General features: G+C 42.0%; 1 protein-coding gene across 3 annotated transcripts; it reads right to left on the bottom strand.

Annotated features, from left to right (window-relative positions):
* Positions 1-41: 41 nt before the first annotated feature.
* Positions 42-20,480, bottom strand: lmtk3 (lemur tyrosine kinase 3). 3 transcript variants are annotated; one of them, XM_044034434.1, is made up of 16 exons: positions 19,866-20,479; positions 15,816-15,964; positions 15,408-15,555; positions 14,760-14,833; positions 14,493-14,611; positions 13,695-13,782; positions 12,557-12,705; positions 12,325-12,409; positions 12,114-12,235; positions 11,206-11,355; positions 4,852-11,083; positions 4,602-4,762; positions 3,850-3,983; positions 2,903-3,237; positions 2,748-2,829; positions 42-1,504 (listed from the first exon to the last, which is right to left on the bottom strand). In XM_044034434.1, the coding sequence occupies exons 1-16, from the start codon at positions 19,954-19,956 to the stop codon at positions 1,371-1,373; spliced, it is 8,253 nt and encodes a 2,750-aa protein (XP_043890369.1). In that variant the 5' UTR covers positions 19,957-20,479; the 3' UTR covers positions 42-1,370. The 3 variants fall into 3 exon arrangements, with proteins under 3 accessions (XP_043890369.1, XP_043890370.1, XP_043890371.1); XM_044034435.1 differs by having other exon boundaries at positions 15,831-15,964; XM_044034436.1 differs by having other exon boundaries at positions 1,389-1,494; positions 19,866-20,480.
* Positions 20,481-20,798: the final 318 nt, after the last annotated feature.

Below are 20,798 nucleotides of genomic sequence, written 5' to 3'. Positions count from 1 at the left end.
AAAACAGTGAAGTTTATTGTCATGAAACAGTTCTATAAGAGTTTCAAATTTTGTAGTTTTTTATTTCCCCCTTTTTGTACATCACCCCCTGAAAACCATTCTTTAAACAATACAGGTTTTAAACCAACATTTAAACTGACTAAACAAATGGACTAGTTGGACCTCAACTGCATGATGGACGCATATTAGTAGAAAATGGCATAAATTAACAGATTCACAAAGAAATGAGTTATTTACTGATGAAATGCAGCGACTTTTCATGCTAAGCTACATTAACTGTCTTCAAACAAGATAAAAGAATGACGAGACAGCTAGAAATTCATAGACATCGTAAAATAATCAAACATTACAGGACATAGTTCCATACAGATGAGCATATTAACAAGTAAAATTATACAAAATACTTTTTTTTTAGAAATGAATACGTTTGGGAAAATATTTTTGATTTATATGTTATGACGGTCTTAGAGAAGATATGATCTAGATGCATTCTGTCCCAAACAAATTATAGTTGGATTAAAATTATGAGTTAATTGCACAAAAGCAAATAAATAAATAAGTAAATAAATAGTAAAATAAATGAAATATTGCATTGAAACTGGCTTTATATAAATAAATAAAAAAAAAATACTGTGCAATTAATATAAGATAAACCTTTTTGGAACTAAAAGTGTTACGAAAGATAGCTTGTTTGATTTTCCGTGCAGTCTAAGAATACATCTAAAAGTAAACAGTTCTAAAAGTATACTGTATACACTTGTATTATGATGTTTGTACAAATGTAAATGAGTATTCTCAAATAGAGGAGTCAACCAATTTCTGTTCCAAACTGTTGCCAACAAGAACAACTGACTGACTGACTGACTGACTGACTGCAATGAACAACATCTTTAATAAGGAGAGGACTGAGAGTCCCTGCGTTTACATAGACAGATGAAGGACTAAAAGAAAGTGCACTCCCCGCACATCTGGGGAATTATACAACAGAATGAAGCAGAAAAAGAGAAGGTAAGCTGGTACACAGCAAGACTCCCACTGCATAGCTGTCAAATCGGTTTCAGATTTTACAAAGCTCCAGGCTGCTCTTCTCCTAACATATGCTGCCTTTTCCAAAGAATTCTTGTAGCCGAAGGCTATGAATAAACTCTGTAAACAATGGCAGGCAGGAGCACAACAGTCCTTGTCTTACAAAATCCTGTTGCTGGTAAAATCTGGAATGTGTCCAGCCGTTAGACTGGGAGTCTCATTCTTTCAGTTGCCTATTCAATAAAAAAATAGCCTCTGGGTGAATGGCTGGTTGTTGGGGTTAATTCAGTGGCCAGTCCACAAAGGTTCAGCTCTTAAGGTTCCCACGACGACGACACGCAACGTCACACCAAGTGTGGGTCATCAGCCGGGCTGACAGTGAAGCGTGATGATGTCACTGCATTGGCCCCCACATGTGACCTAGGTTTTAACGATAAATCCTCTTTCCTTTTTGCTTCTTTGCTTTTGCTGTTCGGCCCTAGAGGAAAGGGAAAAAAAACACAAAGAAAGAACCCTTCCTGAAGTTAAAAGCCTCAACAAAGGAACTGTAGAGATTTGTTTTAATCAGAACAGACTTATGGGCCCAAGGGTCAGCAAACCCATGAGCAAGACACTTTGAAATGACTGTTGAATAATGAATAATGTAATAATGTCACAGATTTTATACTAAATGAGTATGTGGGGACAAAAGATAAAAGATTGTTTGTGGCTCGGGAGGATGCTGTTAAATTACCTCAGGTCTACAACATGTTTGTTGTCTATCGTGTTAATATGAAATCTTTTTCTATATTGCTAATATATATTTTTATTTTTATTACAAACTATAATCTGCAGATGTGCAGCTATAGAGATGTAAAATAAGTAATAATAATAATAATAAAGAAATATTTTTATATTTCTCGAACGTTATGGTGTTTAAAATCCAAACTTACTATTTATTTATTACCTTGAGTTATTTTTTTACTATGTCTGCTGCTGAAATATAGTATAATCATACATACCTATGGCCAAAGGAAAAAAATGATCTCATTATGTCGTATGTTTGGATAAAGAGTAAAGCATTAAGGTCAAATCAAATACGTGGCAGAAAATAAATCAATAATGTATATTTACTGATATTATGGAGTTAAAGAAAAGCACAATGGTTTAAAGTAAAAAAGTTACTAATTTTTAAAGGGTCTTTGAATCATCAACTCAAGACTGCAACAGATCATGAGAAAATCTAATTTGGTGTTAAAGATTGAAGAACCCGAAGGCAATTCTGAGCCCAAATTTGTATTTTATTTTTTACACGAGAAGATGAATGTTCTAAATATGAGAGTGGAAGTCAAAAGAGCGAATGAAACCATGGGGGAAACACAACATTGTTATTATATTTTGGGATTTCTGTGCCACATGTCACATATCTGATGGGATAATTAAAAAAAAAAAAAAAAGATTAATTCTGGCTGCACATTTGAAAGGAGGTGGTTGAAATGAGGGTTTTAACATTTTAATGAATGTATGATGTCATTCTGCAGCACATGGTGGAGATGATGATACATCTGTAGTCTAATGTGCAATTTACAGCGATGCAATCATCTTAATTTTTATTAAGAGCCTGATTGGCATCCCGTCTATGGTTTATTTCATAATGGACTGTCTCACATATTTTAGAAAGGCTAAAAATGTCAGTTTATACTCTGCAGCTCATCATAACCATGGGATGATTTGGAGCTTACCATGTAAAAACTTGGTGCTTTTGACAGACACTGAAGCTGGAGTGGTCGGCGCTGAATTGCTCAACTCATTTGTTGGAGTTTCCTGTTGAAACACAACAGTCAATAAAATCTAATATGATCTGTTAATTATGGGTATTAATGTGTATAAGAAATACCTGATCAAAGAGATAGACAGTGACATCATCAAAGAAGGACACATTTCGTCCTCTGTCCTTTTCTCTGTCCATCGGTTCCTTGGGTGACTTCAGCAGACTCCTCAGCCCGACACGTTTGTCCACGTCTGTCTCTGTGACGACAATCACCCTCCGGGAGCTTTCGTCCTCCTGCTCGTCCTCCTCCTCATCGTCAGGGTCGCTCCCTAACGACAGGCCTCTCCGCCTCCCGATGCGATTTCCGATCGTCCCGTCACCGAATCCCCCTTTACCAGTTGGGGTGAGGGGGAGATTCAGAGCCAGAGGAGGGAGGGTGAGAGACAGACGAGCTAGTTTAGCTGTGGAAAAGAGAGAAGGGAAAAAGGTAACACTTGACATTACAGTACATTCACAACATGCTAACAGTCATTTTGTTCATTCTGTAGCTATTACTTGGTGGCTGCCATAGAATGAGACAGTAATATCATAATATTACCATACTATTATATATCATATAGTTACTGTACTGAAATGTAGTGGGACATGAATTCTCTGGAAAATAAAGAAAGTGTCATTCCCTATACTTCGTTCAAATAAGATGAAGAAAGTTATGAAGTAAATGTTCATTTGAATTAAAAACAAACAAATATGCATTTAATTTGAAGGTCACAAAGATAAATGCAATAGAACATGGTCACACTGTATCACAAATATTATTATTGATTTGTTTTCTAAGAAAAAGAACACCTTAAGATAGACAGTCTTGTTTGTTGATCCATCATTTTTTACTCTTTGTTTCTTTTGCTCCTTTCTTCTTTTGGATTCAGGATTTATTTGTAGGTTTTGATTGATTATTGTAACATCACCACAAAATAATGCAACTATCAATAAAATAATAATTCTGTTAATGTAGTTTGTGTTTAATGATGTCAGAGATGATGAATACTAGCAAACGTGTGACATGAAGGTACCTTTCATTGCCTGGTTGGCAGGGGGTTGAGGTGTTGTAACCTCCGGTTGTTCAATCACAGTGAGCGGTTGAGCTTCATCTCCGTCAGACTCGATGTGAGACTGATCGCTGGGAACAGATTCCTGCTCGTTTTGACTACAAAAGAAAAAGACATTATTAATGGATTTCAACTTGAGTAAAGTGAAAAAACAGCATGTTCATGTGAACCCTAGAAAGATTAAATATTGGTCCCCAGAGGGTTTTGTCTATTTCACATGGTGGCTCCACCTGTGTTTGCCCAGTGTTACTGAAACTATATATCAGTCGAAGTGTAACCCTGACTCTATGTCTTGCCCAGCCATAACTTATGCACAAAGCTTTAGGTTTTATTTTGGCAATTCTGCTGCCACATGCCACCTCAGCATTTTTTAGATCTCATTAAAAAAAGAATAGTTCTATCAAACATTTCCCAGTGTTTCTGTTCCCTGAGATATCTTTTTATTTTCATCATAAATAACAATTATGAAGAGCTACATCTCAAAGCACAGTTCGGTTACACAATCTAACAATGTGATCAAAAGATTACGTTTTCACTTCAGCAAGTGCACAAGCAATAATTTGTGCATACATGAATATGCCCTTATCTGTAAACACAAATATCATTTTTCAAATAAAAATCAATAATCAACAGTAGCTACAGTATAAGATACAGCTCTACAAGAAGTATGTAAGCAATACTTCTATTGTTTTCAGGACGTTGCAGCTTCTTCTTACCTTTCATCCTCTGGCTGCTCAGTGACAGTGACCAGCTCACTGCTCTCTGAGATCTGTTCCCCCCAGGGCCGCAGCGTCACTGTGTCTTTAATGGTTGCTCCCCAGAGCACGTTTGTATTCACATTTTCACTGAGCGAGAACTGCAGCCTCTCCTCACACACCTGAAGCAACAACACCGAAAAAGTGAAGAAACTCAAAATGCTAATGCAGCATTTTTGACCTAAAACAATGCTAAAGAAATCCTACTCACCTGCATCATGAGGCCGTTCCTTGTTGTCATCTTAGAGAGAGATCCCTGGTCTTTGATGTCAGATGTTTGGCCAGATGATTTCTCGTCTTGAGGAGAATGTCTGTTTTGGGGATCCAGGATAACGGGTGCAGACTCCATCACCTGATCACAATCATCAGAGACTCTCTCCTCCTTTGAATCCACCCTGCTCCCCTCAGGAGTAAAGGAGCCACACATCTCCTCATTTGTATCCTCATCACCAGCACTGCAACCTTTCTGATCAGATGTTTTCTTCAAAGATTCCAGGAGCTCAAGGTTCCCTAAGAAAAGCTCCCCCAACGTGTCCCCTTCATCACCAGATATGCAGCACAATTGTTCCAGTTTTTCAAAATCCTCCAGGGGCTCCTCGTCTAAGTCTTTCCATTCAGAAATCAATAACTCTGGGAGATTGTTCAGAGGAGGTTGGGGTAAAGATGGAGTGGCAGATGAGGTTTTCTGTGACAGGTTATTGTGTTTGTCCTGACTTTCACTGCTGGATGTAAGGTTACTGTCATCATGCATTGTTACATGCACGGAGGGGAGGATCAGGCCGGCTTTACTCTGAGTTGTAGCAGGTGAGGATTCTTGCAGAGGTGCCTGTGAGACATCGACGCTGTGCTCTGAGGAAATGCCAGCAATAAAGTCGTCCACATTAATGTGACTGATGAACTCCTCTGTTTCTATAACAGAAAGCGGTGGGCTGGGAAAAGAGTCATCCAAACTCTCCAATTTATCATCTTGCACATCAAGGTCTATGCTTGGTGGAGGACTCGGAAAATCTACTGAGCTGAAATTGTCCACTTGAGGATCCATCTCCTCCTCCTGCATGTCTAGGTCACTGGGAGAGAAGATGGGATTTGATAGAGATATGTCTTTGTAACCCTCCTCTGTGTTCGTAATGCTAATTCTATCGTCTATGTGCTCACTGGAAATCTGTGGTCTCATGATTTCAGTCTCTGAATCTAAGCCTGTTTGAAGATTTTCCAGGTCTGAAAAGTGTCCATGAGGAGTTTCAGTGATGCAAATAGACACATTTGCATTTTTATTCAGAGTGAGTCTTAAATCATTTTCTACATCAGAGCCTGTATCTTTGTCAACATGCTCAGCTGATGCCTGCTCCTCCCCTTGGATCTTGTAGAGGTTATTCTGAGGCCATCTGTTAAAATTTTGATTCTCCTCTGTGTCTGCTGAGTCTAGTTGACCTTCCATGTCCCTGACAGTGTGTGGGTATAATAAAATCTGCCTGTCTCTTTGCTCTGAGATCTCCTGCCCTGGGATTTCTATATTTTCCACTTCAATATGTGAGAGTTCTCTTTCCATGTCCTTGTTAGAACTGTCAGTTTCTACTAGATTCTCAATATTTTCCTCCTGTTGTATGTTTACTGCTTGGACCGTTGGTTGGTTATCACTCTCTTTATGGTCCATCGTTTCCTTCATGCTGAGATCAGCAGCGACTCCTTGTGTTTCATCATTCCACATTTCCTCACGATCGCCCAGCACAGCGGGGTGTGGCTCACTTCCTGCAAGTTCATCATTTTCTTCAGTCTCCCAAAACTCCTGACCCACTACCAACCTTTCCCCCACCTCCCATGCCTTATTACTGAAGCCAGAGAAAAACTCAGATCTGAGCTCCATGTCTTGGCACCTCTTCTCTGGAGAAGCCCACTGGTCATTTTCACCAGGCCACAAGCGCAAGTCCTCTGACTGTGAAAAACGGTTGCAGTCAAACTCTCCTCTAACCACATCAGGTCCTGGTCTTCCTTCATCCTCCTCCATTGCACTCCATAACTCTTTAGACTTGACCTCCAGCCCCTCACAGGAATCTTCACTCCCTTTGTTTGCAGAGAACAACCCACTTGCTGCACCTCTCACTGGCGACTTTTCCTTCATGGCGTTGCTCATCTCTGCAGCAACCAGCTGCTTCTCCGTCTCTGTTGTGACCTTTCTGTCCCCACTGCCCTCTGAGCAGCAGAGATTTCTCAGGCCCAGCTCATTGTGGTCTAGACCAGGTTTTTCTTCAACACCATCCTGAGCCCAAGGATGAATAAGTCCACTCACTTTATCTGTGAAGGACTCAACTACAGATGGTGTTTCATCAATGAGTATGGCATTACTGTTGTGAACATTGTACAATTTAGATATTTTGGACTCTCCATTGGCAATGTTTGATGCTGCCACAGTTTCCTCGGCTTCATTTTCATCATATTTGAGGGAATTCAGTCCAGAGAGATCATCTTTAACACTTGTGTGATCACTGATGCTTGGTCCTAACACACAGTCTTTTGATGGACTGCCAGACACAGACTTGATCAATCTATTTGTGTCACCAAGACTCTTGGAATGTAGATTTGAGTTGTTGCCTGCAGAGTCCTGGTATCTGTGATCTGTAATCTGTGAGATGATGTCTAATGGATACCCACCACTGTTTGGCAGCCCTTTCAGTGGCTCCTCATCTAAATTAGGAAACATCGTATCAATCAGATCAACACAGTTGTTGGCCTGGGGATCATCACACAGAAATGTTGTCTTTTTATTTTCGTCTCTCTGTGTTGACTCCAGCGCTTTGCTTAAAATTTCTTTGTCGTCACCTAAACGAGAGATGTCATTTTCAGAAGCATTTTGATATTTGATGTCCTCAATCAACTCTACAGTTTCGATAGTGTCACCTTTCCTAGCTAACATCTGTATACTATTTCGTAAAGGGCTTTTCTCCATCTCTATCTCCTCCTCTGTTTTTTCCTCAATCCCTGTCAGTATTCCTCGATCACCCCCTCGTCCACTGCTCGGCCTAGATGTAGTAAGTCCATCACTACTCCTCCTGCTCATCCCGTCCCCCTCAAAGTCACTGTCTGAGAAATAAGCAGAGTCTCGGTGGGGTGTTTCATTTCCAAGAGCTCGCCACCCACTGCTTCCTCCTCTTTCTGAACCCGTCCATGAGTCACTAGGTGTGAGACAATCAGCTGAGCTGGAAGTCATTGGTGACAGGACTGAGTCAGTGGGGGTGACCAGTGAGACATCCGAGGAAGGGTCCCAGTCTGGAGTGGTTGGAGTGGCTGCAGGAGTGGCTGCCTTTTGGTCAACGTAACAGTATTTTTCTTGACCCCAGTCATTGTGGTGGAATACAGTTTCTCTCCTCATCTCTGAGAAGCTTTCAGCATTGCACTTATCTAAATCAGCTGCTGTGATGGAATGTGTGATGTGAACTGCATGAACTATATCTGTGTGGTTGTTGTCTTTCTCTCCATCATAAGACATGGTATCAGTCTTTCTCCACAGTTGATCTCCTTTCTTAGGACTTGCAGCCTGCAGGTTGTCTTTCATTATCTCACCATTCCCTATGACTGCTTCATTTTGAGTGCTTCCTTCATTTGGTGAAAGTGATTGGTTCTCACGCAATATCACAGTGTTGGATTCTTGAACACACTCAGATGATTCAATAGGAGATTCCTCTGAGAGAACTGTTTGCTCTCCTCTAGCGGGTAAAGCAGGGCCATCCACGCACTCCTCTTTTTCTCTCTGACATGCAAGTGTTTGATTGTGCAATAAACCATTTTTGGGCATGATTTCTGAAAACACAAATTCATCAGACTGGCAGTGGTCGGCATTGTCCCCTTGGATGTCTGCTTTTACATTTTCCTTAGTTGATCCTATGTGAAGGATTGGGATCTCAGGTCTGATGGAAACCTTTATCTCACTCTTTTTAGCACGCTTGGTGACCTGGGCATAGATGGCTTCAGGTTGTGGATCATCTTTGCCCTTGCTGGATGCTCGTATAGAGCTCTCTGACTGAAAACTAATGGTCTGAGTGGAATTTGGGTCAATGCATATGGACTCATACTCTGGTGATAGCGGGGTAGGAGAGTAAGATGACTCTGTTTCCTTCCTGTTCGTTGTAGCATTTTGTCTCGATATTATTTCAGTCAAAAAAGTCTCTGCCGACTGGATCTCCTTCAGGAACTCCTCCCTAGTCATTTCAGGTCTCCGTTGCTCCTTCTCAGTCTGTTGTGGATCAGACTCCTCCTTGCTGATGGTGATCTCAGAGAGCAGAGAGCGGGACCTTCGTATACCCTTTGAATATGCCTCTTCAGCCTCAGCATAGGAAAGTAGCCCTGCAGTGCCGACGCACGGCCTCAATCTTGAACCTGCAGGATAGAGGTATTTTACTGGGTCACTTTCTGATCCTTGTTCTGCGTCTGTGTCTAGCCTTCCTGTGTCAATCTCTGTGAGGAAAAGTTCCCTCTGAAATGATTCTTTAGTGACAGTACAATCCTCCTCAGCTCCTGTCCTGTTGATATGAATCTCGGGCCCCCATGATTGCCCCGCTGAACCCAGTTCTGTAATCAGTGATTGGGAACGGCGCATCCCTCTGTTGGGCGGCACAAAGTCCCCCCATCTTTCTCCATCTCCTTTCTCCTCCTTCTCGTTCTCCCATGACACCTCTGACTTGGACTCGCTTGACTCTGTCACAGCAGATATCTCTGTCAGGAACAGATGCATGGGTGATTTTTTGACTGCGGCTACACGTTCAGCCTGAAGTTCAGCATCTTCCTTCCAAATGGCAGGCAGAATGGTATCGAGGCGTGACTGAGTTCGTTTCATTCCCCTGAAGAAGGGCTCTGATGCAGCTGGGTCTGCATCTTCTGACAGGCTGGAGTGAGTGACAGTAGTCCCACCACTGTGTCTCTCGGGAGACATGAAGGGAGAGTCATCCTCATCTGAGTAGGTGGGGCTGGATGAAGACTGCTGCTCAGTCTGGGTGTTTGTCATCTGAGGGCGGGGAATATTGCGATAAATCGGGCGCAAAGGGTTTTCTCGTCGAACAGGGGAATCGAACGCTTTTACACGTGTATGAGAAGTCTCCTTGGAGTTGTGCAGCGATGCTGTATATCTGTTTTGTCTATCTGACAAGTCACAGGACAGTGGGTCTCTATTGGATCTCTGCATCTGGGGCTTACTGTATCTTGAGTAAGTGTCAGCCATGTTGTAGCTGGGGCAGCTTCTTTGCGATTTGGAGTGGGGAGGGAGAGGTGGGGGACACATATGAGAAGGTTGAGGGTAAATTGGATGGCTTGATGGGGGAAGGGACGGCGAGAGGGACGGGGATGGTGGTAGAGTCTGCCGAGAGCGATGGAGTCCCAGGTGATCGAAAGTAGAGGGTGGGCAGCTGCTCATGTGATGGGGGTCTGTCTCGATTTTTCCACTAATGGTGTAGTGAGGAAGTCCCCGATATCCAAGAGGAGGGGCGGGGAGGGGACGTGAGTGAAGGTGGTTTGCTGATGACATGGACATAGAGCGAGGCTTGGGAGGGAGGACTGGGGCTTGGGAACTTGTTGAGGATTTTTTATCTCCCTCACTGCTTCTCTTCTCCTCTTCATCGTCATCACCCAGGTCGACAACAGAGAAGTCGGTCACTCGGCTCGAAATGTCTCTGAACTCTGCAACACCCGTGTTAGGCACCTGGAGCTGAACCTCACTGCTTCTGACCGTCTGAAGGCCCTTTCCACACCTGTCAGAGGAACAATAAGGGACGCGCTCTTTACCCAGCAACCCACTGCGGATTTCCACCAGCTCCATGTCCCCAGGGCAAATCGAGTCAGAACGGAAAGAGGACTGTCCCTTTGTTTTAAGAGTTGGCGACTTGTCCTGGGGAGTGTGCTCCTCTAACCTAATGTAGTACTCACTTGCGAGAGAGGGACTGCGAGCGCTTATGACCGGGACCACAGTGGGCGTGTCCAAAGACTGTCTGTGGTTATTATTCACAGTGGGGATTGGCTGAGGAGGAGGCAGAGGCTTGTAACCTCGTCTGGCATGAGCCTTCTCCCAGAAATACTCAAAGTTTAATCCTTTGCTAGTTTCGGTGACTGTGAGGATGTCATCCAGTTCAGACGAGGACGGGGTGATGCAGTTCCCCACTGGGTCCAGCAAGGGGTAGGAGTTGTCTTCCATGCCATACTCTCTCTCTCTTTGCCGCTCGTTGGCTGCAGTCTGGAAGGCAGGTGGACGCAATAGGTCCCAACGTCTTTCAAACGACTCCTCGCTCTCGCCTCTCCTCCCTCTGCCTTCCTCATACTCCTCGTCTTCTTCATCCTCTTCCCCGACACTCCCCCGGGCCATTCCTCGCTCAGCGGCAAGGAGGGAGGACAGGAGGAGAAATATCTCAGCTACAGAGGGTCGTTGAGATGGAGGTAGCCAGCAGGACTGCATGATCTCATACCTACAGATAATAAAGAAAAACAGAGGAGGTAAGTTCAGAGAGAGACACAATTAGGGATTGTTTACCGTCCAGTAACATAATTATCATTTATACACAATGCAATTGATGAAAAGTACACTGACCAGTAGTCTGCATGGGAGAGTTTGAGTCTGGGCTGGGCCAGTGTGATTTGCCTCTCCCTAATCACAAAGGTCAGCACCTCCTCGTCACTCAGGTGTCTGTGGGGCTGAGAGCCAAATTCAAACAATTCCCATATCACCACCCCCAAAGACCTGGAAGAGGAAAAAATAAAATGATTAATTAGGTTTAGGGTTATGTAATGCTTCTATACTGAGTCTTCTGACATCCAAGCAGAAGAGAGTAAGAAAAATGAGTAAACAGATATTTTGTTGGCATTACGTGCTGCTTTTAGCCTTAGCTTTTTATGTTGTTGGAAAGTTTGTTTGACGAAGGAAGTTAAGTTTTCCTTTCATGACTCCTGTGGGAGCAAAGGAGACTCTTACACAGCTTATACTTTGTTCCCACAGCATATTTTCGTGTTGTTTCATTCAACATATTGAAGTAGAGTCTGTAATATCTGAGGCCGAGAGTTCAGTCCAGTTTAGGATATTGCTCTTTCATCACTTCCCTTGTTATAACGGGCCTTGGTCGTAGTTTAGAGTCTGCTGACTGATTGACTGACTCAGCAAAATTAAGGTCACACTTTAATCTTTGTTATTTGTGCAATGAGCTGAACATTTTCAATACACCTGCCATTATCGCTTTATTCTCCTCTCCTCTTTAACACACACAATCAGCCATGAAAACACTGTTGATCTACCTAGGTGACATAATCTGTGGCTGGTTTAATAGGTGAACAAGAGCACAAGGCATAAAGATATAGGATATATATACTGTAAACATCGTAAACTAAAACATACAACCCTAGGTAAAGGAGTATAGCATCAACCACACAAAACCAGCCTGGTTTCTGAACACAATGTTTACAGTAGCACTTTACATTAACAGCTGTGGTAGTGTTACAACATACCACACATTGCTAGTCTTGGTCTGGTCAGTAACAATGAGGGATCCTCTGTATTCCTCCAGCAGCTCAGGAGCAATCCAGCGCAGTGGGATCCATAGTTTGTCCGGAGTTAGGTAATAATCCTCCTGCACAAACACAAAGCACACATGTTTATATTACATTATTTCATGACAACAAAGAGGAAATAGAGGATCCAAATCACACATCGACATACCTTATAATGGTTGTGTGAAAGGCCATAGTCGCCTATCCTAACAGTGAGGTCTGCGGTCAGCAGGCAGTTTCTTAAAGCCAAATCACTGTAGACACAAAAAGTCAACCACCAAAACAAAACCACATCAGTCAGGGAAACACACTCAGTCTGCCTCTGTCAACCCGAGACAAGCATGGTCATTATAATTAAACTGACTAACTGACTAACACTTAGAGGGGAAGTCACGACTGACCTGTGAATATAGTTGTTTTCATGGAGATGCAGCAGACCCGAGGTGATCTCAAACGCCATTCTCTGAAGTGTCAACAAATCCCGGGTGGGCAAGTCTGGAGTCATCCCATCCGATTTGCGCTGGGCTCGCAGATATCGCTTCAGGTCACCCTGGATGCACATCATGACAATAATGCAATTGAAATGTTTATGGTCTTAAAGCTGCAGTGAGTAACTTTTACTGTTATTCTGCATCTGTTTTGTCATCATGAACCAAAGTGATGTAACATTATATACAGTGTCCTTCATCTGTAAACAAGCTCTGTCAAGCAACACTATCAGACCTGACTGAGGGAGTGTTTGTGTGTATACAGTGGCAGCAAATAGGCAGACGCAGGCAAGACATGTGTTTAAATGTTAGTTCCAGCCCACCATGAAGAGTGTGTGACAAGTGATTGGGCATTTATACTACATCAGCACTGTACAGGCAAAGACACTGTTGGTAACGTGTGCATTAAAATACTCCTCTTTCTACTACAAAGCCTCAAAGCAGCAGGGGAACTGATAATGAGCAGGCAGACTTTGTATAACTCAGGACCATGTATGAGAGCGGAAAATATCCCTGTGCAAAGAACAATAGGAGTCTTAATCAAAGAGAGAAATAGTAGTGCATGATGACTCCTCTTCTCTTGCTGTGTGTTTGTAATTGACACACTCCTTGTGTCTTTGTTTGGCCTGAGACTCCACTTATATGGTGTAGTAAATCAGTGAGAGATTAAAAGTCAGCTAAGAGAAGGAAAACAACCCAAATATACACATGCAAAGATATGAGTCACACCTAATTATTCACTTTTCTATGAATAGAGAATATAACAAGCAGCATCCTAGTTAATCACCTTTGTTTATATTAAAAGTAGACAGGCGGTAAGCATTTTTTAAAATCAAGTCACCATATCATTTGTGCACAAATATACAATGTCAAAGATCCAACCTAAAACAAAATGATTACAATATGCAGAAATGGCGTTTAACCCATCTCATGCAGTAGTGAAGTGAGAATTTAGCTACTTTAAGCTTTTTAGTTAGTTCATATGTTACTGAGTCAATGCTACGTTTCATGTCGTGCCTTATAAACTGTATTTTATTAAACCATTATTTACCAGCTGACAAAACTCCATAACCAAAAGGAAAGGGATGCTCTCGCTGCACTGCCCCAAACACTGAAGGATGTTGGGATGCTTTAGGCTCCTGCAGGGAGAAAGAAAGACCAAAGAGAGATAAACAGATTAATTTCAGGGCAGTTGTCATGGAGGAGTGTGAAAACAATTCATTTTAGCTGTAAAGGGATAATGCTGTCTACGGTGGATTGGAATAAAGTAATAGAGAAGGAGAACTGACAGATCTGCCCTTGAATGCTTCCTCTCCCTCTCTTTTTCTCTTTCTGTGTGTGTGTGTGTGTTCATGTGGAGGACAGCCAAAATGCTACTCTGCATCTAAGTCAAAAAGCTTGAATAGGTTGGTCGATTTATTACCATCTATGTGCAGGAGGAATATCACTAATGTAAATATACAAGCAACACACAGCAAAAGCTTATTTTTAGATTTTCTGTGGTCCTGTCTTTTGCCCGCCCTGTTCTCCTTTTATCACTGATTAAAGTGAGACTGTATTATTTTTTGTAAAAGAAGAAATAAGACTTTTCTTGCAAATGCTCTCAGTGATTTAAGCAGTCACTGAGCTGGAATCACCAGGGACCAGCAACAGCTAACTTAGATAAAAACATTGAATAAACTATGTCTGTATAGATTATGTCCTGTATTTGACTGTAATTATATATCATCCTATGAAGACAAACGTCTTACTACTTTTACTTTTCTTGGCATGTCTTGTCTGAATGTCTTGTTTCATTCAGACTTTCAAGTCCCAAAATGGCTGCCCGTGTTTCAGTAGTTTCTCCCACCTGTATGGCTCTGACTCAGCCAAGAACTTCCTCTGCTCCAGAGGGCTGGCACTGACACGCAGCTCCTTCACCACAGCTTGAGATGAGCTGCAGTCACAGAGCACTTCAGCCAGGATCACCTAGAAGAGATATAACATCTTTGACTCCATCTGGTTGGCAGCCAGAGTTAAATATAATAATATCTACATTACAATGTTCAGTGTAATGTGGTTCAAATTTGACATGAAATGAGAGCGAGAGAGAGAGAGAGAGAGGTGACTCTCTTACCTTTCCAAACCAGCCATTTCCTATTTCCTGAAGGTAGTTTAAAGTGTGTCTTTTGAAGCACTGAGACTTAGAGTCTGCAAAAATAGCAGGGACAAAGAACAGCTTTGAAAAGTGATGCAGTCAGGAGGGAGGCAGTATCTTCACCTCTACACAGGTACAGTTAACACTCGATGACAAACTGCCACAGATTTTTGGACCGTGCTGCAAACATGCATTGTCATAAATATATTATCAATCTTATTTGATGTTTTGTCTTGTTTCACCAACAGTCTTACTTCTTTTTTTTATCTATTTCAGAAGACAAGGAAATGCTGGAACCATCTGACCTGATTATTAAAATGCTGACAATTCATTTCATCAAATCCAATATTTGATGAATCAACCAGTCGTTGTGAGCAGCTGTAGCTGATACCCCCCCCCCACATCACAGTCTGTGACCAGTGACCGCCTGTCAGTGCAAGTCAGGCAGACGCCAAACATGGCCTCCTCGCACAGAGCAGTGATACAGAACTCTCTCTGATCATTGTTTCCACTTCACTGATGTTCACTGAGGAGGCCATTACTGGATCCACATGAGTGACTGAGGCAACAACCAGCACAAGTCCAAAGCCTTCACAACAAGACTGAAGTTCAAATAGGAACCGTTACCTTCTCTGTCCTGCAGGGTGGGACAGTGGGGCCTGTCTCTGACTGGTAAGGTGTAAACCTCAGGGAGGGAGGGACATGAAGACAGGCTGTCCTCCTGGATGGGACTGGAGCCTCCAGAACACTCCTCCCCATCTGCATTGTCAAACTCCTGCGTTAAGATGAATAACAAAACCTTTAGGATTAATATTAGAGACAAAACAAACGGTGCTTTTAAACTTCATAAAACACCAAGTATGAGAAAAGAACCACTATGAGATAATGACAAAGCTGTGGGGTCAAATGACGGAGGCTTAGTCGTGATTAGACTGACACTTTCTACTTCATTAAATGTGAATCATTCACTGCAGGCATGCACAGAGGGTGTGACAAAATAAAGACAGCAGAGAGAGAGGTGAATAAATCTCTTACATGTTGAAGACTTACATTGAATCCCACTCCTCCTCTTTTACAGCACAGGCAGGTGAGGAGCAACAGGACAAAAGAGAAGAGCCCCGAGCACGAGATGAGGATGACGACATAGGGTGGAGGAGAGAGGGAAGCAACCCTTGGCTGAGAAACTGAGGGGAGAACAGGAAAAAAAATACAAGAGAAAAGAGGATTTAATACAGCAAATCAGAGTTTCTGTGCTTCTAAAATGAGGGGTGGGGCACACTGTTAGGTTTGAGTCAGTGAGAAGAAAAAGAGAGATTTCACTGAATCATGAAAGTGTAATATCTTGTTACATCAGTGATTTGTTTAAAGGGAAGCGATTATAACATTTTTTAGCAGCAGGTTTAGGACACAGTGAAGCGCCCTGACGGACAGCTTGGATCAGGGATTTGGGGAGGGGGGGAGGGGGTAGTAAAAAAGCAGGAAGAGAAAGTTCAAGATTAAAAAACATTGCCTCAATCAGTAAAGGAAAAATAGAGACTGGAATTAGAGTTTGAAAGTGGGAAAATATACCATTCCAGTAAGGACAAAAGCACGGGGAGAGGGGACATATCAGAAATGGCATTCCACTCAGGAAACACAGTTAAGAAGCAGGGGAGGGGGTGGCTGGAGTTGTCATTTAGGTCAAAAGGAACGCTAACTGGGAAGGGATATAAAGATTTACTCAAATCAGGAAGGTTTACTACTCAGGTGAGAGAGGGAGGGATCGGGACATTTGATATTTGTACCTCAACGTAGTCGATTGTGGGAAGTGAACCATCTGTAGAAAAGAAAAGGGGCAGGGCAGGGTGGTTAAATACCCTTCAGGTGTGAACTACAGGTTTCATTTAAATAAATAATATAGACAAAACATGTTTCGCATTGATTACGTTTGATGAGAAAGAGGAACGACGACACCTTTAGACAGTCAGCAGGTGAGTGTCTGCTCATTAATCAATAACTCACATCGTCATTTAATAATTAATCTAAGTCTGTGTAAATTAAATATAGCAGCTAGGCTGAAAACAATGTACACTTGTTTACTCAGAACACGTTCCAGTTCACTCTGCTGAAAAGTGCATAAATCACATTGTAGACATTTGAAACGGGTAAAATAAATAAATAATAATAATACTCAAACTATGATATCAACTACATACAAAATAATGAAAATGTCCTTTGAAAATATTAGATTTTCTGTCCTTTGTTTCTCATCCAAATCCAAATATACTGTATATTCATTCACAAGGTCATGATATCGTAAACACTGCATACATACATTTCAAAGCATATTTAATTATTTACCAAGGTCACGAAAGGATGACCAACATGCCGCTAAGACCATAAGACTCAAACAAGTGATGTTTCCGTGTTTTTAAGTTTAACATGCAGGACGTGCTGTGGTCAAATTTTATTGCTAATAAAACACAACACAAAACAAACAGAAGGCACATTTTGTCACATGGGCTGCAAAGGTAAGTGAGGAGAGGCTGGTACATTGTCATCACCACTGAATACTAATAGATAAACAGTTCTACATGAGTTCTAGCACTTGACATTAAGGAACAATTGATAATCCTAGTTAACAGATGAAAAAAAAACAGGAAAGAGAGAGTTGCACTGACTGGGTAAAAAAAAATCAGTAAAAATCATCAGAGATTCTATTTAAAATGAACAACAATGACTGTCCTTTCAATCTTAAGAGGAAGTCTATTCAGTATGAAAGTGAAGATCATCTTCTCTCCACAATGTGAGAAATACATTAAAGCTGATGCAAATCTCCATAGATCATGTTATGTTCAAAATTAGAAAGTGACCCGATGTTATTTATTAAGCACTTTGTTTATATTCTGAACAGCCCAACTGTACTGAACCCAGTCCTCTCACTTTAGGGACAACAGCCTCCACATCAAATGACTACTTGATCAGATCTGACAGCCCATCATCTGTTACCTAAGAAATGATCTATAGTGGACGATGGAGGTGTAACTGACAGACTTTTTTTTACCTACACTATTTTTAGTTTGTTTTCTTGGAAGGCAGAACAAAAACAATACATCACATGTCAAATACTGTCAATAAAGTGCAATAAGGACAATGTAATCAAAAATTGTGCAGACTGAGAGCGTTGATTGCACACGGAACAGGTTTGACTTAGAGGAGCCGGAATCTCTGTCCAGAGGGAAGAGGGAATTCATCCAGATGTGGACGATGATGAGTGGACAGGATGGACCGAGCAAAACAGGTCCAACATAGATTTGTGTGCTTAAGAGCTGATGAACGACAATCATTTTGCAAACGCAGACGTAAAACAGAACTCACTCTGGGTTAAAAGACAAAGAAATATTAAAATAAATGCAAATATAGAGAAAGCTCGGTCTCCTCATGAGCTTCAGGAGCTGATCTGCAGATCTTAGTGGCCATGAGGCTGCCTAGGTTTGTTTGTATTTGTACAGAGATGCTGTATGTTGTGGTTTGTTTAATCTTTGTTTTATACTCTCTCCCTTAGACCTCTCTGATTTAGACAACTTTAAAAAACAAAGTCTGACGTCACTCAACATTTATAATGATCATGATAATCATTGTTGAATCTGAGGGGAAAAAAAACATTTACAGTGATTATGTGTTGTGTCTCAAATATAAATACATATTGAACATTATTGATATTGAAGTAAATTTAAAAATCGTTTTCTCCCAGAGTCAGGAGATTTCTACTTGTTTGATAAACAGAAACAAATAAAAGTAGCTGTTGCCAATTTCTGCTCTCCAGGGTTTGGAAAAGACATTATGTCACTTTCATTTTGAAGCATGTTTATTTGAAGGCTCACATTTGTGCTGGGTCCTGTTTTCAGATGCTCTTAGAATCTTATTTTAAATGTCTCACAGCACTAGCTCAGTGAACACTGAGTTTAAAAAATCACTTTCTATGAGCCACTTTATTATAAGTGGGGGCAGCTAAATGTTAGCGGTTAACTTAAAAAAAACACCAACATTTCTTAGAAAACACCTGCTGCTACTTTTTTTAGCCTGAGAAATACAATTTAGTTTTGATGAGCATTGTAACAATGTTAATCTGAATGGCAACAAAGAAAGGTCTAAGTCGCATTCCATTCAAATAAATATTAAACAGACTGAGTAATATGATTTGTGGGTTATTGTCTCATTCAATTTGGTTTGGAGAGGTAAAGAAAATGTTTTTATTTATGAAAATGAATTGCCATAAATAATTTTGAATCACAATGGCACCGAAGTGTCACAATACAATCAAAAATGCTCCAATCCCTAAAAATTGTTATTGAATTATTGACCAGCAGCCCTATCTGACATGTGACTGCACCTGCAAAACATAGTTGTTCTGAGTGCAGTGACTCTGATGCTCCATTCCATTATTCTTTCATCTTTCTCCAGACGAAATATGTCCAGACAGACACTGCATATAAACAAAAACCAAACCAAACAGGGGGCCTGCACCGGAGCCCCCCCACCAGCTCCGGTGCCAGTAACAGCTCTCATCAAAACAATACACCACCAACCACAGCATACAATGACTGTACACATTACACAAACACTGCTCTGTGCCAGGTCATGGGGGAAGAGGGAGGAATATTCACAAGGAGACAAATAAAGATGCCAGCACTGGATAATGGCCTGATTATTATCTGGTGCCAAGTACAAGCTATTTTTAGACAGGATATTTCACATTTTAGCCTCGTATTTATCCGTGCTGGTTTTTTTTTTACATCGATGTGAGGCCCGGGATGCAAACATCCTTTAATATTTTAATGACTGCATGCAAACATGGAGCCTCCGCATCACAGCCACAGAACACAGAGCTGCATTAAGAGCTGCTATTATGTCTCAGTCATGATGATAACAGTGTTTTCATCAGAGAAGGAGGCCTTTTCATAACTGACTACATCTCCCCTCCTCCTCCTTCTTCTTTCTCCAGCATCACTGACAGGCTTGCAGACCCCCCTCCTCCACCACCACCACCCACCTCCTCCTCCTCCTCCTCCCTCCTCCTCCACAACCTCCACCGACTCCGCTCACCTTCCCTCTGCGGGGCTCCGAGCGCTCTCTCCGTGCTGAGGTATGACATGGTCCCCGCCAGCGCCACCATCACCCAGCAGTGTGGCCGCATCGTCTCCGTGTCCCGAGCAACGGCAACAACAACAACAGCATCCGAGCGACGCTGCCGTCTGTCGGTGTCCGTGTCCTCCTCTCTTCTCCTCCTCCTCCTCCTCCCGACGTCCCCCCCGCCACGGTCTGTGCCGTCTCCGGGCTCACACCGTCTCTGCCTCCCCCCTCCGCTTCTCCCCTAATAATAAAAGAGCGTCTCCTCTCCTTCCTTGTTGTGCTCTCCCTCCTCCTCCTTCTTCTTCGCCGCTCTAAACCGCAATTAAACGCGGTGTGTGAGATGCTCCATTGTGCATCATCCTCGGTGCTGTGCTCGCATTTAGTGCCTCATGACAACAAGCATCCGTTTTTCCTCCTCCCGTCACACACACACACACACTCACTCACGTCCTTCCTTTCTCCCCCTCTCCTCTTCTGTCTCTCAGTGTTGAAGCGTTTGTCTGTATTTTCTCCTCCGCCAGCCTACGTCACACTGTCACACTCACACGGCGCGCGCATTGTCATGCTCCAGCTTTATCATCATGGTGTTTTTCTTTTTTTTTTTAAAAAAAACCCACTGTGATATCACCACAGGAAGCTGAGTGTATATATGACGCTCTATTGGTCTTTAATATCCGAGTCACTTTCGTATTTAGATGAGGTCAAATACATGTTTCTATTGCTTCAGTGTTTTCATTGCTTCAGTGTTTTCATAGTCATAATGGACAACTATTCATATTATCATCAAAATCTAATGTTTTCGTCATGGGGCCATAACAAACAGAATATTTCATACTTTTTTAATAGGAAGAACTCAAGAGAGGACAAAGCTCTCACAGTCACTCATGTTCACTGCTTCAACACACT

Source organism: Solea senegalensis, linkage group LG9 (assembly GCF_019176455.1).
Source record: "Solea senegalensis isolate Sse05_10M linkage group LG9, IFAPA_SoseM_1, whole genome shotgun sequence".
Taxonomy (NCBI): domain Eukaryota; kingdom Metazoa; phylum Chordata; class Actinopteri; order Pleuronectiformes; family Soleidae; genus Solea; species Solea senegalensis.
This window is presented reverse-complemented; position numbering and strand designations above follow the sequence as displayed.